Genomic DNA, 22942 nt, shown 5'->3' on the forward strand with positions numbered 1-22942 from the left:
CTAAAGACCAAAAAAAAAAAGATAAATAAATGTTTCAAAACAATATGAGCCATCCTGCTTTAGAAACTTTGTCTCCTTTCATTTGTCTCTTCAATGAGTGGTTGGGGGATGCTGCAGAGGTTGTTTTTTTTTTCTTTCAAACATCTATCATTCATATCTCCCCCTCTTTCTGTTATTTCTACATTACTCTCTAGTAGCACCTGGTCCGCTAATCATCGGCTCGTATATGACCTAGTAATTGTGTTGCAAGTGCCGTAAAAGTCTTTCTAAAAGTCGGTACTGTCTCTCTCTCTCTCTCTCTCTCTCTCCAGCGGACGGTGCGACAAATGACGAGAAGGGGGACAACTACAGAACGAACGCCATCATGCTCCAGAACAACCAAACAGGCGATGTCAATGGCGATGCTAACCACGCCAAGAACAACGGCGAAGAGACAACCAAGTTGACCCTAGATTTTGAACCGTCAGGGGCAGCGCAGACAGCAGAGCCTCTCTTAGAAAAAGCGAAGGTAAAGAAGAAAAAAAAAAACGAAGGTCAAAATTGTTCAAGACGGTCACCCATTATGGAGAAAGAAGTGGTTGTCTTAGACAGGCGGATATCTTCCACATTGTCATGATAATATTTAAAACAACCCCCCCCCCCATTCCCCCCAAAAGGAGAGGGGGGGATTTTTTCAACATTGTCATGACAGTATTTAAAACAAGAAACCCTAAAAGGAGGGGGGGGGGGTATCTTCGACACTGTTATAACAATATTTAGAACAATTTGTGTGTCTGTCCAGTGTTGTATAGAACCTCTCTTAGAATATCTTTCATTACCTTGTTTCAAAGTCCCGGTCAAGAAGGTATTTTTCTGTTTTAGGTACTGTGCTTTGTAGCTCTTTGTAATGCCAGCTGTACATAGTTTCCTTTCAGCAGCATCTGTGGTATAACGGTTAAGCACTACACCGGCGTACGCAGAAGATTTGGGTTCGATTCTCGAGAGGGGGGAGGGGATTTTTATCAAGTAGGTAGGTATTTCTGCTAGCACCTTGTATTCCTCTCAACCTGGGTTGGCACTGATGGACAGGGTTGTGACCCGCCTCCTAAATTACCTAAACTGTCTCGATCGGGGAGTAAAAACACCTACATAAAAGTTTCCGCCTTATGACAAGCTCGCCTTCTAAAAAGATAAAGAGTACCGAGGAAGACCACACTTAGAATCTCTACATGGCAAGTTTTCAATTCCATAGAATAATAAGAAGTAACGCTCGGTGTGTATACTACTTGCAGACAGACAAATCAGGCTTCCTGTACTTCACCTCTTCACTACTGGGTAGATGTATCGCTGCCTCAGAATTACAAAGTCCTTTCTCTCGTTTTTGGTCGTTTTGAGTTACTAAAACTATGAGGTCAGAAACCAAAATTCGTTGTTTGCTTTATCAAAATCGTAAATGAATTCGTAGTAGTTATCAAGATATTCATTTTGTCCAAAATCGTGATAAGCGTACAGCAGATCGTTCATGAAAGTGACCAAAGGCCACCTGGTTAAAGTAGTCTTCTATGCCGTATACTTCGTTGAGCTATGATTTATGATTAAGTGAGCTCCTTTTTGAAACGTTATGTTCATTTATTAAAGTTTTTAAGAGGGCTCTGTCTTGTGGTCTAGAGGTACAGCGTTCGCCTCGTCATTCAATTGGTCCCAGGTTGGAAACCTGTCGGCGAGGAAATATTTTCTTCATTTAAAAAAATAATTCTCTTCTGCTCCTCTCTTGTACGCTAGTCATGTTCTGTCATCTACTTTCATTTCCACTTTTTACCACCCCCCATCTCCTCTGGGCTTCTCTCTTCTTTACTCCTCACTCTTTCTACTGCTGCTCTTGGTGCCTTCTTACTGCTCTCTTTCAGCCACACCCCTCATCTTAGGGTAGGTAAGATCTAACACCTTTCCTTCTCGGATAAAGGCAAAGAATCTCGGAGGTACCGTGTGCGAGTTGCGCACATTAAAGTACAATTCTTTGATGATCTTAAAATCGATGACATTTGGCTTCGGCTGCCACCCAGGCAGAATTCAAAACAAATTCCGACAAAAAATTAATATACTCTAGGCAGTATAAAAATATACACAGTGCTTTTGAAATCAGAATGTGGCTGCCTGAAGGCAAGGGGCCCTAATAAGTAGGAAAAACGGTCACATACAGAGTGATAAAAAAACTGTACAACTTTTTTTCTAAATATCTCGCACAAAATATGTACTAGAATGTTGTAACTCGGAACAGATATCATCATTCAAAAGGAATTTTTTAAACTTAAAATTCACAAATAATAAAACTATTTTCGAAAACGGAAAATAGCTTTTATAAAAACAACCTTTAAATGCAAAATGCACCAATTTAAAAGATCTTGTAAGGAAAGTCATGAAATGATTGGTTAGGGGTTTTTTTCCTCGCTTTTATTTAAGAAATCTAATCTTTTCATCCCTGTAACCTTTAAACAGATTAGAGGAATGAATGGAGAACCATGATAGCCGATGTCAGTCGCAGATCTGGCACTGGATAATGATGATTAACCTTTAAACAATATTTCTTTTCTCCTGCAGATTAATTTTTTTTGTTGTAATTCTGAAATTCCGATAACCAATGATCTAGATTCTATATTATATAATATTATGTCCTCTTTTTGAACACGTCGTTCGTAATGTTCAGTAGTGGACTAACACACCAGAGCACCGTACCAACTACCCTCGCCATGTATGCAGTAAATGAGAAGACATCTGAAGACTGAAAAAAGTGCATTTCAAACCACGAAGAAACATGTTAGTCAGACATGCACGCATATTTCTGGATATTTACGTCAAGGGGGATTTTTGGCAAGCTAGCTGCTTAATCTCTCTATAGCGGTATATAATTTATTTCCTATTGGTTCGTGGTAAAGCTGAGTATTTTCAATTCAAATGTGAAGTCAGTCCTGATGTATGGATGTGAAACATGGAACGCATCACAGACTTGCATAAAAAGGATCCAGGTTTTCTTAAACAAGTGTCTAAGAAAGTTATTGAGGATCAGATGGACAGACAAGGTCACCAACGAAGAAGTATTTAGGAAAACAAGACAGATCTCAGACAGAGATGAGGTAGGAAGAAAGAGGTGGCGATGGATTGGACATACTCTCAGGAAGCTACATAAAAACGAAAGTGTGGGATTGGTATCCACAGGGTAAAAAGATCAAGGGGAAGACCGCGTGGAATCTGGACTAGAATCATTGAAATTGATGAATAGAAAAGTGGGAAGACAGGGAATAACATCAAGAGGCTAGCCCTGGATAGAGAAAGGCGGAAAGTGTTCGTCCGTGGCCTATTCCCTTGTGCAGGGTGAGGAATGCAATGATGATGATGGTTCATGATCATGTTTATTTAATTTGCATGCTCCTCACAGTTCAAATTTATCTCAAAATCAGATATGTAAGGTTGTATACGTAGATCTCAACGTTTGTTTTCGGTATTTGTACGGGATTAAAGAAGCAGGAAGCAGATGACTCGGACAACTTCGACTAGAGACAGACATCACCGACAGCTCAATCAGGTTAGGTGAAAAGTTCTTCAAACCTCTTTTTGTTTTCGAAAACGAAACATAATATGAACATTAAAATAAATATGAAAGAATTAAAGAATGAAACAATAAACTAAACCAATATGAAATAAACAAACAGACAACAAGTTAAAACTACACCTTCCCCCTCAGGAGAGAATATCATTTAGAAAATCAGTACCGAACTTGAATGGTAGCCCCATTTCTATCATAGGGGCCCAGAGGTTAAGGTGTTCGCCTCTCTTCAAAGGTCCCGGGTTCGAATCTGGGTAGCGACGGAACAATTATTCTCTAAAATTGCCTCCTTTCACCTCCTTGCCTGTGCTCTAGCAATGTTCTGTTGTCTGCTTTCCTCTCCCCTTTCTGCCCCCACCCCATCACCTTCTTTGCCCCCTCCTCTAGGCTCATGACTCTTTCTGCAGCCTTTCTACTGCTACTCCTTGACTCCTTCTTACTGCGGTCTTTCAGCCACACCTCTGATCTTGTGATAGGAAAAATCTACTCCTAGCCTTCTCGGACAAGTGCGGAAAAATCTTGGAGGTCCTGTGTGCACGTTGTGCACGTTAAAGAGCCCTTGGTTGTCTAAAATCGATAAGAGTAGGCTTCGGCCGCCACCCGAGCACAAATGAAAATTTTCTACCAACTGAAAAGGTTCAATGTATACCACGCGCTCATATGACCTTATGCAGTTGAGCGTGCCGTAACACACATAAAACATAATTTTAAAATTCTAAAATCTTTTCTTTTAATGACGCCTTTGTGCTGAGTTTATAATTTTAAATCGCACATTCAGATTTTTCAGGGATGTCTCTATGTTTTGTGCGATGTTTTTAATGTACCGTTGCGTACTAGTTGATGGATGATAATTAAGCATTTTCCGAGACCCTGTTATTGTTGGATATGAGCCTGGAGATTCAGACATTGTTAAAATTATTTTGTTTACCCTTTAACGACGTGGCACACATATTCAATGCCGAACAGCAGCAGTCCAGGTGCAATTTTGTCGGCACATTATGAACCATCATACACAAATCGCTACCAAAGAATTACAAAGCTCTACCTGATATTTTTGGCTGTTTTGAGGAACTAAGACCATGAGGTTAGAAACCAAATGTTATGCCTGTTCTATCAAAATAGTAAGTTTATTTGGAGTCCTTATAAAGATGTACAAAGAATTGCATTCGAAAAAGCTTTTCAGTTTGTGAAGCTCAACATTTCTGTGTCAAATTTCTCAAAACTAGGTACTGGGTAAATAGAGCTATGTAATTCTAGGGTAGCAAAATCAGGAACACAAATTTCCATATCTCTTGTTGAATGCCTTTCTAGATTTCAAGTAAAGAAAGCAGAAGTGAACAATCTGCATGAATACCGACGTCATACTTCTCTTTTTAAAGTGATCCAATACAGTGTCTTCAGAGTGGCGTTTTTAGTCTAGTGGTTTGGTTCATTCATTCGTCCGGTGCGTTGCCGACTGGCGTAGGCGATCATGGACCTCCACTTCACTCTGTCTTGCGTCGTAGCGATGGTGTATGTTGTTCTATCTGTTCCCAGCCATATTGTCAACTTGTCCAGTATATTTCCCCTCTATTTGCCTCTGCCTCTCTTTCATTCAAACTAGCCTGTAGTTACAAATTTCCTCAATGCTTCTTTCCGCATTGTGTGTCCAATGAAATTTGCCTGTGGCTTTCGTATTTTCGTCATAAGCTGTCGTCTGCAGTTTGCTTCAACCAAGACTTCTTCTTTTGTTTTTCTAACTGTCCATGGGATGCGCAGCATAGGTCTTATGAACCACTACTCTATCACCTCAATTGTTCTTTCCAGCTGTCTACTGATTGTCCATGCTTCGCACCCGTATAATAGGACTGGCTCGTTGTAACTTTTCAGTACTCTTTTTCTTGTTTCCAGTGACAGATTGATATTTGTAATTATCTGTTTCATTTCGTGGAAGATTGCTTTAGCTTGGCAAATGCAGCTTTTATTTTCAGTGCGACATCTCCCATCTGATGCTATAATGGTTTCCAAATAATTAAAATGTAGTGGTTGGGTTACCATACCTACCCGTAATTGTGAGACTGGGGGTTCGGGGATTGGAGCTTGAGCTCGGGCTGACGCTATGTCGATGGGACAAAGCACTTTATCCGAATTTCCCATTTGGCTCGGTCTTTTTGGAGAAGGATGTCAAACTCGGAGGTCCTACCTCTTAAATAACCGAATAGTGTTGACAGGGCAGGCGTTAAACCTATATAATTTCAGCATTTACAGTGTCTTCAGACTTTGTCGAAGGAACAGAGCGTCCTTAATGAGTTAATGCAAATAATTTATTTCACAACAAAGTAAATCAGGCGATCGTCATTTTTTTTTGGGTGGGGCATAAGAAGTTTTTTTGTAAAATTTTACGGCTTGTAAATTTGTTTTGCTTTAGATGAAAAATATACCCAGCTGTCTTGAATAGAAGTCGAGATATTTGTGATTGAACGAGGTGGGGTTCGCCTGGAGTCTGGGGTAAGATTAGCAATAAAATGACATACAAAGTTTGGTGGCTTCCAAAACTTAAGTGTCTCTGGAAACTGAAAATTTACAGGTTAAAAAAACAGCAGCCTTAATCAACGTTTCTCAGTAAAGTCCACACAGAAATGTATTTTTGAATTACCGTATAAGATGTTGAGCTAAAAAAAGGCATTGAAAAAATTGCCTACCGGACCGGCGGAAAAACGTTTGATGCTCCGATTTCATTACTCTGACTAGCACCTGTTTTTTTGCACGGTGTCAAATATTTTGTTAAACTGGCACACTTTCATGACTGAGGTTCCATTGACTATAATTCTTTTATATCTGCAGGTGCCTCGTAAAGCTCCAAAGAGCGAGGCTGGGGCAATCTACGGTAAAGGTTTGGGTCAGACCACTACCGATGGCCCGTCAGACGATGATGATGAAAGCGATGACGATTGGTTACTAGATGATGATGACGATGACCGGAGGGATAATATTCTTGCTCGGGGAGTTATCGCTCTACAGAAGGGGATACGACACAGTTACGAATGGCTGAACAAAATTACTCGAGGCTACCTTGTGTTGTTTGTTCTACTGTGTGGATACATCGGCTACTTCGTTACCGCAATGTGCTATGAGTGAGTCAGGGGTCTCCTTGTAAAAATGTGTAGTAATGAGGTGAAATCAGGCGCTCGTCAAAATTATGAAATCGAAGAAACCAGTATTTTTCCACCCTTTGGGCAATTCTTCTTAAAAGCAAGACAAATCAACAAACCTTTAGGTGATGTCAACATCTCCTTATGCCCTAAAACCCCACTAGCGCCTGTTTCATCGTATGTTGGCACAAAAGATTTTAGGCCTTCGAGATCTCATCAAAACGCCTTAGATCATATGGGAGTCGGGCAGATAGAACTTTGCCCGTCAGGTCAACCATGGTGGAATTGGATAGAGCATTTACATATGGAGTTACTAGATCAAAATAAGCCTAGCTTACCTTCTTAGGAATCGAACTCTTGACATCTGCGTGAAAATCGAATTTACGTTCTCTGAGGCTCTCATATGACCTAATTGTGTTGCAAGTGCCGTTAAACTCTTACTGAAATTGTCTTATATATAAAATTAAAACGTGCTTTCATGATGTCTGTTTCATGTACACGTTTCCTTTACTACCCCCATGTAGGGAGACACGGGTGGGGTGACTTTGTACACTGCCCTTAGTCTCCAGACGACTAATGTAAAGTAGCTGGAATCAGAGTTACGACGAAAATTGAATTTTAAGAACGTATTCTTATGTTGATGTTATTGTTGTATTTCCCAGACTGCAACTATGACAAGGAAACATGAGGTCAGGAAAAAGAAAAGAGCCTTTTAGGTCACAAAAAGATGAAACTCGCTATGCATGCACTAATTAATGATTCATTGTTTTTGCGTCGTGCAGACGCTGACTACGATGTGTAGAATTCTTCTCTAAAAGACTATTCAAAACGGTGTGAAGACATGTTTCTGTTCTCATTGAAGTCTCTAGTGTGTTTGACTTTCATTTTCATAAGCTCAAAGTACAACACTTGAACATCATTTTAAAAAGAAAATTCTGGTTTACAGTTTTAATCTGTAGACCTTGCTGTTTTGATTTGGTTATGGTATTGCGCCTCCCGGAACACTATAACTGTCGGGTTATTTGAGATGGCGAATTTCTGATTCTGCGTTCCTTTCCGTCAGAATGTAACGGGAAGCCATGAGAACCCCTCAAACAGCCCAGGATCAAGAATACACCTATCTGGATTCGAACCTGAAGTAATCGCTTAAAGAGAAATAGTGATAATAGTTTAGCAAATGGCGAGCCTCCATGAATGCCGTGCTCTCTCCAAATGCAGACTTTGACAGACTCGGAAACTAACGTGAAAAAGAAAAACTTTTCGTCACTCTTTATCACTGCCAAAAGTATATTTTGTTAATAAGGGCGTCAATGAGCTATGTTTAACAATAATAAAGGAAGATTTCAAGTCAAAACGTACAAAAGTGCATAAAAACGAATATGTTTGAATAGATATGGTTGGATCACTGTTTTCTGCGATTTCCAGTTAATGTGAAATACATTTCCACACCTCAAACAAAAGATAGAAATATAGATGTATTCAATGTCGAAGTTTTGTCTCTCAAAAATACCATTTAATACATGAAACACACTGTTGTGGGAAGTCACTACTTTTCGTCCGAAGTCTCCCTCACATTTGTCTGATGTCTCCAGCAGAGTGAGGTGGTTTCGGACATCTTAGGGTACCTCAGATATGATACTCTGGCGGTAAAATGTGATAATGCACGAAGCTGATATCGCAAGTGGTGATGCCCAAACGACCATCAATAATGGTGAAATATTTTTCTTAGGCTTAAATTGTTCCTGAAGCGAGCGGTGGTGCAAAACATAAAAAAGTGTCCGAAATCTCCCGGCTTTTCCCTATACATGAAATACTTTTTCCTCACAGGTACGGAAGCGAAGGGTCCAAGCGTCTACTGATTTGCACCATCGTTGGTGTTCTTGCCATCCTCTCGTCAACCATAAGCCGATATATCAGCTCCACAGCTTGGAGACTCTACGGCGCAAAGGAGCTGAACGACAAACATGAACATTGGTTGGAGAAGGCCAGGTTTTTTCTCAGATGGTTGGTACAAGTATTAATCCCAGTGGTCTTCTTTATTCTGGTACTTTTCTTTTGTGTGTATATTTTCTATTTTCAGCTGACTCCCTTGAATTGTGTCGATAGAAGAGTAAAATGTTATATGTGATGAGATATATGTGACCTTTCAGCCTGTTTTGGCCCTGACGGAGAAGGTTAGAGCTCGCCTCCTCTATGACATAAATTGTTTCGATGGGGGCGTAAAATCGTCTTTTTCATAATGTGCAAAATCAGAAAAAGGCTGCTCGTTGTAATACTGTGGATCTAAATCTAAGAGTGCAGACGAAAAACAGGTTAGTTAAATGTTATTAAGGAAAAATCCATTTATAAAGCTTATGGTGTTTCCGCATTAATTAAATGTTGGTGCATCTTATCCGTTGGACAAAATCATATGATTTATATCAAAATGTTAACTCTCACATCTATCTGTGTCTTATTAGCGATGTTACTATACTAGAAAATATTATACCGTAATTCTTCACCTTACATTGCCTAATTCATCCTCAGGTTTCTATACTGTGCATTGTTGGGAGCCATGGTGTATTGTTTCATTGACGAGGGTCTAGATAAACCAGAGAACCTTCGCTCTCTGCCTGGACTTGCTGTCTTTATCCTCATACCCTTGCTTCTCTCCGAGAACCCTGGAAGAGTACGTGTTTACATGTGTACATGAAGTTAGCTGAATAGATCTAAATACTTGACTTGAAAACATGAAGAACAACTAGTGGCCGAACAAGATACGGAAAACTATTAGTATCGGCATTTGGTAATGACATAGTTGAATAAATAATATAATGAATTTCTCTCAAAGTATGCTGAATCGTAGACTCTTCTCAAATCATGTTATGATTCAGTATACCTGATTTGGATTTCACAATGCTAAAACATGTGGGGTTATCGGATTGTGGTAAAAATGCTTGTTCGTATTTCCTTTCTTCTCTGGTGTATTTTGCAAACTTTCCTCCAGACGGCCATCGTCTCTTTCCGACATTATAGACTTTCATACTGTGTTCCTAAAAGCAATTATGACAACAACAAAAAACCAAAACAAAACAAACCAAAACCATTCTTTTCTATTGTAAGTCAACGTGCGTTCCCTCTCATCTCGATCACTTATTCATTCCTTTCACGAGTAAAGAAAAGTATTCAATAAATTATAGTTGTTTTTTTTTAATCCCAAATGCCTTCCCGGCGTATGACAGAGAACATGCCGTAAAAACGTATCACGGTGGGATTTTGGCTTTTCTGACACTGGACTCATTTTATGTAATGTATAATATTCTATCGTTTCAGGTCAACTGGCACACAGTGATTTGGGGCATAGGTCTCCAGTTCCTCTCTGCAGTCTTTGTCCTCAGATGGGAGACGGGGCGAGATGCCATCATATGGGTCCAGGATCGATTCCAAGAGTTTTTCGACAACGCGGATGACGGATCTAGATTCCTCTTTGGCGAGAGTTACAGGGACCATTACCTCATCTTTGGGGTATGGATATTTCTGTTTAGGAACAGTTGAAAGGTGTTTGCAACACTATTAGATCATAATGTAAGTGCCGAAGTTTAGAGGTGTCATAAGAGAGTAAAAGTTGTTCCCGCATCCGATCCAGACATTGAGGATTGTCTTGTGAGTGAGACAACTTTCTGGGCCTTCGGCATATTGTGGTATGGCGGCCAGTTCTTTTCCATGACGCCTTTACTTCCCAAACTCGAAGTCAGGTACCCATTACTGCTGGGTGGGCAGGAGAGAGCGAAGAAAATCCGTGTCCGAATTGAGGCTCGAACCCGGACTTTCCGCTTCGGAGACGAGCGCACTAATCGCTCGCCACCACACCCTCTATAATAAAGTAACAAACACCAAAAAAAAAGAAAAAGGAGAGATAAGGACGATAGATGTTTTATAGGAAAGATGGAGCATACCACAGAGTACCCACACACCACCCATAAGGAATTTATAGATTTTACTTTATTATTTAACATTATGCAAGCTTAATGCTGTTTGGTCATTATTCCATTTTTTTCTTCATTAAGCGTAATAATTTTAAGATTAAAAAACCAAAGGGAAGAATTACTGATTCACTAGTTCTTGTTATTGCTTGTTTTCTTTTCCTTAGACATATAATCATTTAGCGAATCATAATATTGTAAATTGCAAGCATAATGTTCTTCGTGGACACAGCCTTGACCTGACAGTGCTGCAGGCCACATCTGGGGTGCCATAACGTCATTAATTGAAAAGGGGGGAAAATTGCCCCAAACACCTTGTAAAATGCCGAGTTCTTGGTTTCATTGTTCTGACGAGCGCCTGGTTACACCACGCTGCCTCACATTTACTTTTACCCATGTTAGTCAATTGCAGGCAATCCATATTAATGTTCTTCATGAACGCAGAGCGGACAGTGCTGGTGGCCTCTTTTTGGGCCGCCATGACATCACGCGCGAAGTCACTTTTATCTTAAATTATGAACGTGGAAGAGGTCAAAAGTTTCCTTTTACCCACCTTTTTCTATTGCAGGCAATCCCTGTCATCTATTATCTTTTTTGTGGTCGCCGAATTTTGCTATTCAAAAGACTTTTTAATGGCTGCATCGAGCGACATGCGGTTTTCGACCAAAAAAATTCTTTAAAATATTCTCCAGATCATGACGCCCTTGGGTTTTTTTCAGTTTTGAGACAGTTTTGCTGCAAAAAGCTAAAATTTTTATTTCGACGGTCGCTTTTGTAGGCGACGCTACTGTCTCTGTAATTTTAGAAAATCCGGAAGTGATACTTCGCGAGGCGCATTTTGTTTTGGGAGTATAGATCTAGATCTAGAGCTTCTAATTTTTTGCTTCTCTCAAGATTTATTTCCTTATTCCAGTAGAGTGTAAATATAGTAGGCCAGTGACGTTTAGTTGATATTAAAGCACCGATCATTCCTTTCTTCGAAAGGGGGCCCAGCTAGTATTCTTTAATGAACGCAGCACTGACAGTCACATTTGGGTGGCCTTGATGTCATGTGCCAAGACTCTTATTATCTATTTCATGAGTGGGGAAGGGGTCAAAATATACCCACATTTATCAATTGCAGGCAATCCCTATCGTGTTCTTCATGAATGCGGCGCTGTCAGTGCTGGTGGCAACATCTAATTTTATGAATGGGGAAGAGGATGAAATTTATGTTTTCTTAACCAACCTACGTCAACTGCAGGCAGTCCCAATCATGTTCTTCTTGAACGCAGCACTGACAATCACATTTGGGGCACTATCATGACATACGCAAAAACACTTCTATCTTGTTTTATCTATGGAAAGATGTCGAAATTTACTTTTTCTCAACTAACGTTCATCCATTGCAGGCAATCCCTATAATATTCTTCTCGAACGCAGCTCTGACAGTCACATTTGGGTCGCTATGATGTCACGTGCCCAGACTCTTTTTATCTATTTCATGAATGGAGAAGGGGTCAAAATTTACTTTTTCTTAACCAACGTTCGTCCATTGCAGGCAATCCCTATCATGTTCTTCATGAACGCGGCACTGACGGTGCTGTACTACCTGGGCGTCATGCAGTGGCTCATCAAGGCCGTCGGAAAGATGCTCAAGTTTGTTCTTGGGACAACCCCCGTGGAGTCAACCTGCGTGGCCACCGGGATCTTTTTGGAAGGGGTATGTTTGGAGAGAGACTGGAGAGGAATCATAGAAACTATAGAGAGAAATGTTCTGAAAAGTTGAAATATATGGAATAATCTCAAGAAGCTACAGGGACTTTAGTGAAAAATGTAGAGAAAAGTTGAAAAATATGGAATGATGTCAAGAAGCTAAAGAGACTATAGAGAGAAATGTAAAGAAATGTGGAAAGATGTGAGGAATGAAGTCCAGAATCTATCTCAAGATCGGGGAAAGCGAAACGGGTTTGTTCTGAGGCTTACACCCTGGTCCAGGGTGAGAAAGGCAGTGTTAATGGTAATGACGTTTTGAGAGAAGAAAAATGGTGGTAGGGGGAGGGGTTGGAGGTGCAATGAAGGAACGAGTGGTTGAGCGTATAGTTGGTTAGGACGAAATAATAACTACCCGACGAATGAACAGTCGAACAAACTAAAGGAAGGACCAAAAGACCGAACGAACAAATGTTAATAAGAACGAACGAATGAACGAACGAAGAACCAATTAACTAACTAACTAACTAAATGTCTAACCAATTGAACTAATAATCTCTCTCTACACCCCCACTCCCGTTCCGTCTCTCTGTCTCCCCCCTCTCTCTCTCTCTCTCTCTCTCTCTCTCTCTCTCTCTCTCTCTCTCTCTCCCTCTCCCTCTCCCTCTCTCTCTCTTTCTTCTTCTCTTTCTCTCTCTCTCTTTCTCTCACGGTGCTCAAATATATTAATTTGTAAATATATCTTCCATGTTAGTATTATATTTTATATTAGGGTCAATTTATATTATTCGTGTGACTGTAAATCTGCAAGTGTGTGAGCATGTTTGTGTGCGTGTGTGTGTGTGTGTGTGTGTGTGTGTGTGTGTGTGTGTGTGTGTGTGTGTGTGTGTGTGTGAGTGTGTGAGTGTGTGTGTGTACGTGTGTACGTGGTGAAACACTAAACCAATGTGCCAGGATCTTGACAATAAAAATTTATCTTTTCTGATCTTATCTTACGTGCAGATCACGACCATCATGGTGCTGAAGCCCTACCTTCCCTCCCTTACCAGGTCGGAGCTGTATGCTGTCATTGTGTCCGTGTATTCATCCCTTGGCGGAGCCTATCTCGCCATCCTTTCAGCCATGGGAGTGAGTAAAAGGCACACATTCTTCTCTTTTTTTTTGTACGTGTCTTACGGCGATATTGATATTCGGATTTAAGCCTCAACACGCGGCTCCCATCCCGTCCTGTTTGGTATTTGTGTCACGACGTGGTAGAATCACACGCTCGTCAATTTTTGGACAAGTGGAGTGATTGGTATAATCTTGAAACGTGTTAACTTATCTTGTTTTCCGGACAAAAACACCCATATTTCTTGAATAGAAGTCGGGAGGAGTTACGTTTAGAGGAGATGGAAGTTTCCTGGATGTAGAGGCGCAATAAGCGAAAAAAAGGCCTCCCAAGTTTGGAAGCTTGCACAATTTGAGAGTCCTTAGAAACTGAAAATTTACATTTTCAGTAAAATCCACAAGGGAATGTGAAGTTTTAAGGGGACTTAAAAGGTGTTGAGCCAAAAAAACCCATCAGAAATTCGATAAAAGTTGCCAGAGCGGAGGAGAATTGCCGATTTCATCGATTTCATTATTTTGAAGAGCGCCTGATTTCACCAGGATTCCACACATTCCACTAATCAGTGTATATTATGTGCATACTCCATTCTACAGGTGTCTTTAGAGTTTCTCATCCCCGCCATGCTCATCTCCGCACCGGCTACATTTGCTGTAGCCAAGCTCATGGTTCCAGAGACGAAAAAAATACAGGATCTTGAAAAGAAAAACGAGGAGATTTCCATTGATGAAAAAGGGTAGGATGATTTTGATTGATTTCGTTTTTGGATTTGCTCGCATCAAGAAAGAGCGTTTTGTTTTCAGTAAATAGCTTGATCCTTTCCATATTTAAGCAATATTTTGAAATACTGCGATATAATGAAATGATATTAAGAACGAACGAATGGATTTTTTAAAAATCGTGCATGCTTCTTAGGACCTGTGAATGCTGAAAACCAGACACAGTTCGGACATTTGACTATATTGCCGTTGCGTGGACTCAAAACAGACTTAATCTGTTCCCGTTATATAGGAGAAAAAATAAATGATTGAAATCACAGTGAAATAACAAGACTGGCGTTCCATTGTCTGGAAACATATTTTAATACAACAATTAAAGGTATCACTGTAGATATGTGTCCTGCACTAATAGATAATTGGGGTCTTAAATATAAATCCACATAAAGTCACGAACTCGGATTGAAAGAAAGAAGTAACAATGGTGCTTGTAAGTCTATTCAACTCACTTGATTTCCTTTCATTACTACTGTTCATCTTCACTTATATACACACACACACACACACACACACACACACACACACACACACACACACACACGCACACAAGTGCATACCTATACCCGTACTCAAATTATGGAATGGCACCCCCTTGAAACTTTTGAAGTTTGTATATACCTATTTATGTGAGTGTGTGAGCGTGTGAGTATGCCTGTGTGTGTTCTTGTGTGTGTGTGTGTGTGTGTGTGTGTGTGTGTGTGTGTGTGTGTGTGTGTGTGTGTGTGTGTGTGTGTGTGTGTGCCAAGGCCAGCGCCGCCTTTGGGAGGCTTCGCAAGAAGGTCTGGGAGCGCAGAGGACTCAGCCTCTCCACAAAGCTGAAGGTCTACGCAGTGGTTCTTACCATTCTTCTCTACGCCAGCGAGACCTGGACTGTCTACAGCAGACAAGCCAAGCAGCTCAATCGATTCCACCTGAGCTGTCTTCGTAAAATCTTCCCCATCCAAATGCAGGATAAAGCCCCTGACACTGCTGTTTTAGAGCGATCCGGGACCCCAAGCATCTACACCATCCTTCACAAAACGCAAGCCAGATGGGCAGGCCACGTGATCAGAATGGTGGACAGCCGGTTGCCAAAACAGTTGATGTATGGAGAGCTGCTCCCTGGCAAGCGCTCAGTTGGAGGGCAGAAAAAACGTTTCAAGGACTGCCTCAAAGTCTCTTTAAAGGAACTTGGCATCCTGAACGATTCGTGGAAAACGCTGGCCCTAGATTGTGGCGATGCAATCTAACGAAGGGAGCCAAAAGCAGCAGAAGCCAAACGAATCGCCGAGGCCAAACAAAAACGCAACGTGCGCAAGTCTAGACCTGTCTCCACCACAAGTCCAACAGGAGACTACCCGTGCCCACAATGTGGGTGAACCTTCCAAGCCCGGATAGGACTAATCAGCCATCTCCGGACCCACAGTCACCGTCAATAGACCAATTTGTGAAGTCAGGGTCATCTTCATACGCGAAGGACGAGCAACAACATGTGTGTCTGTGTGTGTGTAAACACACAGAGAGAAGGGAGAGGGGGGGGAGTATGTGTGTTCGGTGTATGGGTTTGTGCGTGTGTATGTATGTGTGTGTGCGTGTGAGAGAGAAAGAGGGGGAGGAGGAGGGGGAGAAACATAGAGTGGGCATAAGATAGACAAATAGGTAGATTCTAATTTAGATTCTAATCTACGTACATGTTATTGTAACAGCTTATTTGCAAAGCAGTGTCTCTTATTGGTAAGTTAACTTTTTTCACCTTCCTTTTTAAAGATTTGGATAAAGAAAAAAAATCTGAAAAGGATCCAACTATATGACTTATGAAATTACTACTCTTCTTTTACAAGGTGCATGAAACAGTATGTCCCTTATGAGTTAATCCCCTTTGTTTCGTTTTGTTTTTTTTATTTCGTTTTTTTTTTCCTTAGTAAATACATCAACGCCATGGATGCAGCACAAACGGGAGCTATGACCATGTTGTCCGTAGTTGGGAACATTGCTGTCGTGCTCTTTGCCTTCTACTCCTTCATCGCCTGGGTCAACCACACTCTCAGCTGGTTTGGAGATCGAGTAGGAGTCGACAACTTAACTATAGAGGTGGGTATCCGAAGTGTCCACAAGCGGATAGTTAGAGAACGTTAGGAGTACGCCATTGGTCGATATTTATAGTAGCAGCCATCTTTTGTTGACCTATTCTTTAACATACATAATACAATACGCATTATCATAAGATTTTGTTAAAATGAAAAAAAAAAGCTTTCTTTTTTTACTCCACTTTTTTTTCAGATCAGACAGTGAGACAGTAGGTCTGGAACTTCTTTAGTCTTTTTTCAGAATGAAGAACACTGATTTATGACACAAACAAGATGGCTGTTACTATAAATATTGGCCAAGGCCGTACTCCTAACGTTCTCTAACTATCCGCTTGTGAAGTGTCCTGGTTGTGTTATACCAGGTGTGAGCTTCTGTGAAATAGATTCAGTTTACCTTGACACACACTCGGTTGATTTATTTGGAGATCGAGTAGGAATCGACAACTTAACTATAGAGGTATTTGTACGAAGCGTCCTTGATATCGTTCCAGTTGCGAATTGTGAAATAAATTCAGTACATGTTTACACACTCTCAGCTAGTTTGGAGATTGCGAAGGAATCGATCGACAACTTGAAGATAAAGGTAACAATGTCTCTGAAGTTTCCTGTATATTCCTCCAGGTGCAAACTGAGAAATTCAGTTTACCTTTGTGTCTTATGCTAACGTGAGAAATAGTTATACATTCACGATTAAGTAATCGAAATAAAGCGTACATGCTCAGAAAAAGTAATACAATGGTGAGCAAACTTGGTTTTGTTGACAACTCTGTCAAAAACTGGCTGACCGTGACTGCACAGCTGTGTACCAGGAAAGCTCCTAACTCTATCCAGAGCTATGTACAGTCAGCCTGTCGAAAAGGGGGAATTGGGTACACATTTAATTATTTTGTTTTCCAAAACCGTGTTAATCACAGTAGAACAATTTATCTGAACACCAGACTACAACTTTTGAGCTGTGGAACCTGAAAAATCCTTCCAGTTTGCAAAGACAATATTTAGACAATCCATGTCAAATACAGTGGCGTCCAAAAGATACTGGAGAATGTAATCACCCAATCATCGTGTTATAGGCTTGCACTACACGCCCATGCAGCGTGCCAATTTAGAGCTGGATAAATTCTGCATCATCTGACAAATGAATATTTCATCTGTATTATGAGACGCCCGAGATATGGTCACTCAAATTTGACCTTAAAAACTCACGCTTGTAAAAGTTGTGCGAAATCATAGAAACGCAAAAGTGTATTCTCGCGTATATGGAAGTGCATCAACATTGATGGAATGGACATAATGCATAGAATGCCAGATGAGAAGAGAATGTTATTGTCTCTAAATTGAACAGCATCTTCCCATGATATTTTCTAACAGATTGGAGAACAGAGTAGTTACACATACCACACAAAAGCTAGACTTAACGTGTGTTCATTAATATTTTTTTTTTTTACAGACACATGGACTGTGTTAGTTAGATTTTGGACATAATCATCTTTCAGTGAGAAAAGAGGCCACGAAACTGCCATGGTTTTTGAGTGGTCTGGGGGGGGGGGGTGAACAGGCCCTCCCTCATGAGAATCACTGGATGGCTTGGTTTAGCAGACTACATCTCGCAAGTGCAGGAGCGTCATGTCTTACCCTTATTTTCGCCATGGCGTCATTCAAGCAGACATCTCCATAGCAAAGAACTTTCTCATAGAGCCAATGCCGCAAGTTGATTCTTTAGAAACCAAATCAACTCAACGGTTACCAGTAAATAGCCCCGATATGAATCCTACAGGTATGTGAAGAGTGAATTACCATGAAACAGCAGCTGAAGAAACGCGACTTTGCTCCCATTTCAGACCCTTAATTTATAACTCTCTCTGACATTTGGGAAGAAATTACAGATAGTTAGGTCTAAAATCAAATACAGTTGATGCTCAAAGGGTTCGTGCTCTACATAAACTAATGCTCCTAAGCAAAATAATAACGAGCAAATGTAATGTTAAGTCCAAGTTTTGCATGGTATTTGTGATTACTTTGTTTTCCATTTTGTTTAAAACTATCGTGACAAAATACCAAAATAGAATATAATAATATTGTGTATTGTAATACAAAATTCTCCATTCATTGGATATGTAAAGTATGTCTATTCTATTAATATTGATGCTCCTCAATAAACGCGAGGAGACAACTTTATTTTTTTTTTGATTTCGCACAATTTTGCCAAGCTTGATTTTTTAAAGTCAACTTTGAGTGACCATATATCAAGCGTCTCTTATCATAGATGATCCATTAATTTCTCTGATGATGCAGAATTTAATTAGCTTTAATTAGTATGCTGCATGAGTAGGCAATGCGATGCTTTAACACGATGACTAGGTGATTATATTTTCAAGTTTCTTTTGGACACCACTGTATAATAACAAATAGCATTTGTATAGAGAATACCCCATCTCAACAGCAAGCTCTGTACGCTTTACACTATATTATTATCCCAACAGAACATTGAAAACTCTGAAATTCTCAGCTTCCCGGGAAGCATACAATACAAACAGCTGATTAAGCGCTCATACACTAATAAACTGAAAAGATCTTTCGCTGTCCATAGCTGGGTACCCCAAAAACGCTAATGCCAATGCTATGGGTTTATTTTTAACCCGTTCCATGCCTGACCCAAGGCTGTCTTGATACATTTGGTAGAATTATGGAGTTTTATTTTAAAAGAAAGTACACCCAGCTTCGTACACTGTTCAGGGCAGCCAAAAACAAACAAACAAACAAACAAACAAACAAACAACTCAACAACAACACATTTCTGTCTCGTAATAGGCAGTATCTTTCAATATCTTTAAAACACTTCCCGACTTTATTTCATGGCCTTATCGATACCAGGCTAAGAAATTATGTGCACCATGTTTTAAACTATCAGGTGGAATCGATTACCCAGTTTCATCTAAAAACACAGGCTACACTGTCTTTTAAGGTATTACTCTAGAATTATAGAACCGGCCTCGAAGCGCAGCGAAAAGGTTAACCACTTTTTTGATACCCAGAAAAATCAACGCAAAACAATTTATGACGTCTCATTTTCTGTGTCGTCCTCAGTACATCTCCTCTTACCTGCTGTATCCTGTTGCCCTGGCGATGGGCGTGGAGCCAGAGGACTGCAGGAATGTCGCCATGTTGTTAGGATACCGTATAGGTATCTACAACGTGTTCGCGTTCTTCAAGGTACGATAATATTATGGTCATTACTAACAGCTTGATAGAAACAAGAAGTAATGACTGATAGTTACATACAGAGAGATGGATAAAAGTAGATATAGGTTGACAGGTAAACAGGTAGAACGATGGATGGAAGGATGGGTGGATGGATAGATGGATGGATGGATGGATCGATCGATATGTAGTAGTAGTAATGATAATAATAATAATAATAATAATAATAATAATAATAATAATAATAATAATAATAATAATAATAGTAATGATAATAAAAAATAAATAGTGGTGATGATGATTACGATGATGTTGATAAAAATGATAATAGTAATAATAATAATAATAATAACAACAACAACAATAATAATCATAGTGCTCGTAACAATGATAGAATAACTTGTCTCTGTGAAATTCAGAAGCCCACGACAATATTTTTTTTTAGGGGGGTCGCGGTGTCGATTAGAAATAACAGACAAAGTTCTCCTTCAGCCACCCAATTCTTAATTAGTATGTTTTCCTCGCATGAAGTCACGGCTCCTCCCATGTTATGTTTGTTTTAGTAGAGGTTTTGCGGCGTTCGTCTCTGCTTAAGGTCATATGAGCACCAAGGGGTGGATGTCAACAGAAACGTCCTTACAGGGAATCAGACTTACTCTGCTCACCTATCTAGCTTCAGCAGCACAAAGTGTGCTTCGACTATCAAGGCATCCCGGAAATAGCGGGTCACAAGAGAGTGACAAACATACAAAAGATGTAGAGGAAAAATGACTATAGTAAGGCAAGGATTTGGAAAGAAAAAGCGGCAGTTCCCTGTTGCAGGACAGGCACAGTTATGAGCATGACGTTGTTGAATCAGCCCATTTACAATTACAATTTTACTCTGCATAAGAACTCGAGATGTTAATCTTCCCCTCCCCCCTTTGGGAATGGCCTAAAGACACTTCAGTCAGTCGCTTCCCATGTTAGCCGCACAGGGAGTGGACATGCTGGGTGTGAGTGGTTGGCCAAGTACGTTCTAAGTTGAGGGCTGACGTAGACCTTTACCACAACACGCTTCCTTAAAAATGTTGGCTTGTCTCAAATCAACGCAAATTGGAGGGGAAAGTTTGCTTCCTGAAAATATACTTTTTAAGTTACTTGTATTGCAATATTTTCCAACAAAACAAACTTCACAAAAAGGCATATAATTACCCCCCCCCCCCCCCCCCAAAAAAAAAAAAAAAAAATTATTAAAAAAAATTTAAAATTTTTTTTAAAAATCTTAAATATGCTTGACAAACAAGAAAAAAAAGGTATCGTTTTCCATACTCGTCCTCAGCTTGCAGAAATGAAGATGAACAAAATGAAGTTCGCTCAGTACATGCTCGCCACCAACTATACAGGCCCAATTACCGAAACACGAGATGACCTTGTTCTTGACATGTGGAATGTCACTCTCAAAGACGGCTTTATCAGTGTAAGTCCATGTAGCTTCCCACAGGCAGTAGAGAAAAATAGTTACCTCAGAATTACAAAGTTCTATCTGACATTTCTGGCCGTTTTGAGTAACTAAGACCATGAGGTCTGAAAAAAAAATGCTCTCTCTGGTCTATAAAAGATTCGTAAGAATATTAAGAGTCGTTTTCAAAATATTCAAAAAACTGCATTGGAAAAGGCTTGACATGCTGTGAAACCCAAACATTTTGTACCTCAAAATTCTCAAAATTGGGTAAAGAGCAGATAGAACTTTGTAATTCTGATGTAACGGAAAGGATGAGTCTGTTCTTGTACTGTGTTGTTGTAGTTCTCCAAGTCGATGCCACACAAACAGGACCGTTGAGTCATTTTTGTTTATATATAGTTTTGAGCAAAATCTGGGGAACAAAATAAATTGTACAATGGGCATTTTATTTGTTCACTGATTTCTATTATGTGCTTATCGTTTATGGTGTTTTATAAAGGTTTTATTTATTTAGTTTCCACTTCTTGATTTTAGATATTGATTTCAGTTGACTAGTTATTGTACCCTCTTTTGATGAGATTATTTTTAGTTCTTTTTATGTTTCATGTAAATCTTTTTAAAAATAAATTGCATCTATGTATTTATGTATTTATTTATTTGTGTGTCTGTGCATGTGTGTGTGCTTGTGAGTGTGTGTGTGTGTGTGTATATGTGTGTGTGCGTGTGTGTGTGTGTGTGTGTGTGTGTGTGTGTGTATGTGTGTGTGTGTGTGTGTGTGCTTTGGGGGGGGGGGTTAATATCAGTAAAGAAACCTCTTGTTCAGTTCCTTAGTCTTTTGTGTAACCCGAGTCATACTCCACGACATACTGCTATACCCCCCCCCCCTCACCCCACCCTCTCACCTTTCTGTTCTCTACAGGATCGCTCTGAAGCTATCGTGACCTACTGCCTATGTGGCTTCTCCAGTTTTCTGAACGTGGCCGTCGTATCTGGCATCATGTTCTCTTTGGTTCCGAAGCGGAAGAAATGGGTTGCCTCAATGGCTTTTGGCAGTTTAGTGGCTGGAAACCTGGCCAACTGTATGACTGCCTGTTTTGCCAGTAAGTAATTGTTTGCTTGATATATCAATATAAATGTACACTGTATCTATGTATGTATATTATTATTACATATATGTAATGACAATATCTTTGAGAACTGAAGCTTCTTTAGTCAGGACACAGATTATGAAGACCTTCGAGTTCAGTACTTGGTTGCTTGTTAGGCAGGGGGGTGACCCTGAGTTCTATGTAGATAAAATAGACATATACATAAAATCAACTGCGTTATGGGATGAGATATTACGGTCCCTGGGTTCTTCTTCTTCTTCTTCTTCTTCTTCTTCTTCTTCTTCTTCTTCTTCTTCTTCTCCTTCTTCTTCTTTAATTGGTGTGTCCTTGTGCTTGTTGTTGTTCTTTCTCTTGTTATTCTTGTTGTTCGTCTTATTGTGCCAAATCTGAAACAAGATTTCAAGATCACTGTTCCTAAATCATTTCTCCGATCAGTTGCATCAAATGCCCTATATTATCCTGATCTATTCTAGTCATCCATCTGTTCAAATTCTCACAATAATGTATTCCTGGTCAACCTCTTCTTCTTTTGCTTTTTATTATTTCAAGAGGGCAAGATGTTCAAGGCCTTATGTCGACCCAAGTGTGCTTAGAACCATATGTGTACATTTCTTACTGTGTGCGTGTGGGTTGTTGTTTTTTTCAAATTACTGATCACCTCACCCTTGCTTTTATCAGCATTGCTTGGTTAATTTGATTTCTCTTCCTTCCATGAAATTCTAAACAGCCTCCAAGAGAATCATATTCCTGTTGTCCTGTTTATTTTCGCTATCTAAAGTGAGTGTACAGCTTTAACATCTGCATAGAAGGGAAAACTGAACATAATTTTTCTCAAGCTGTATTTCTTCTGTTCTTGAGGTGTATGTATTTTTTGGG

At 39.9% G+C, this 22942-nt stretch overlaps 1 protein-coding gene across 1 annotated transcript; it reads left to right on the forward strand.

Moving 5' to 3' along the window:
• Window positions 1-311: 311 nt before the first annotated feature.
• Window positions 312-22057, forward strand: LOC101851032 (solute carrier family 28 member 3; the record flags this gene model as incomplete). Its single annotated transcript, XM_013081254.1, is given in 12 exon segments — window positions 312-508; window positions 6404-6693; window positions 8539-8715; window positions 9238-9379; window positions 10024-10215; window positions 12214-12375; window positions 13368-13493; window positions 14070-14209; window positions 16151-16319; window positions 19400-19525; window positions 20835-20972; window positions 21877-22057. Coding segments are annotated over 12 exon segments (2040 nt in total), but the record flags the coding sequence as incomplete, so codon positions are not given.
• Window positions 22058-22942: the final 885 nt, after the last annotated feature.

The sequence above is a fragment of the Aplysia californica genome, unplaced genomic scaffold, assembly GCF_000002075.1.
Source record: "Aplysia californica isolate F4 #8 unplaced genomic scaffold, AplCal3.0 scaffold00122, whole genome shotgun sequence".
Classification (NCBI taxonomy): Eukaryota; Metazoa; Mollusca; class Gastropoda; order Aplysiida; family Aplysiidae; genus Aplysia; species Aplysia californica.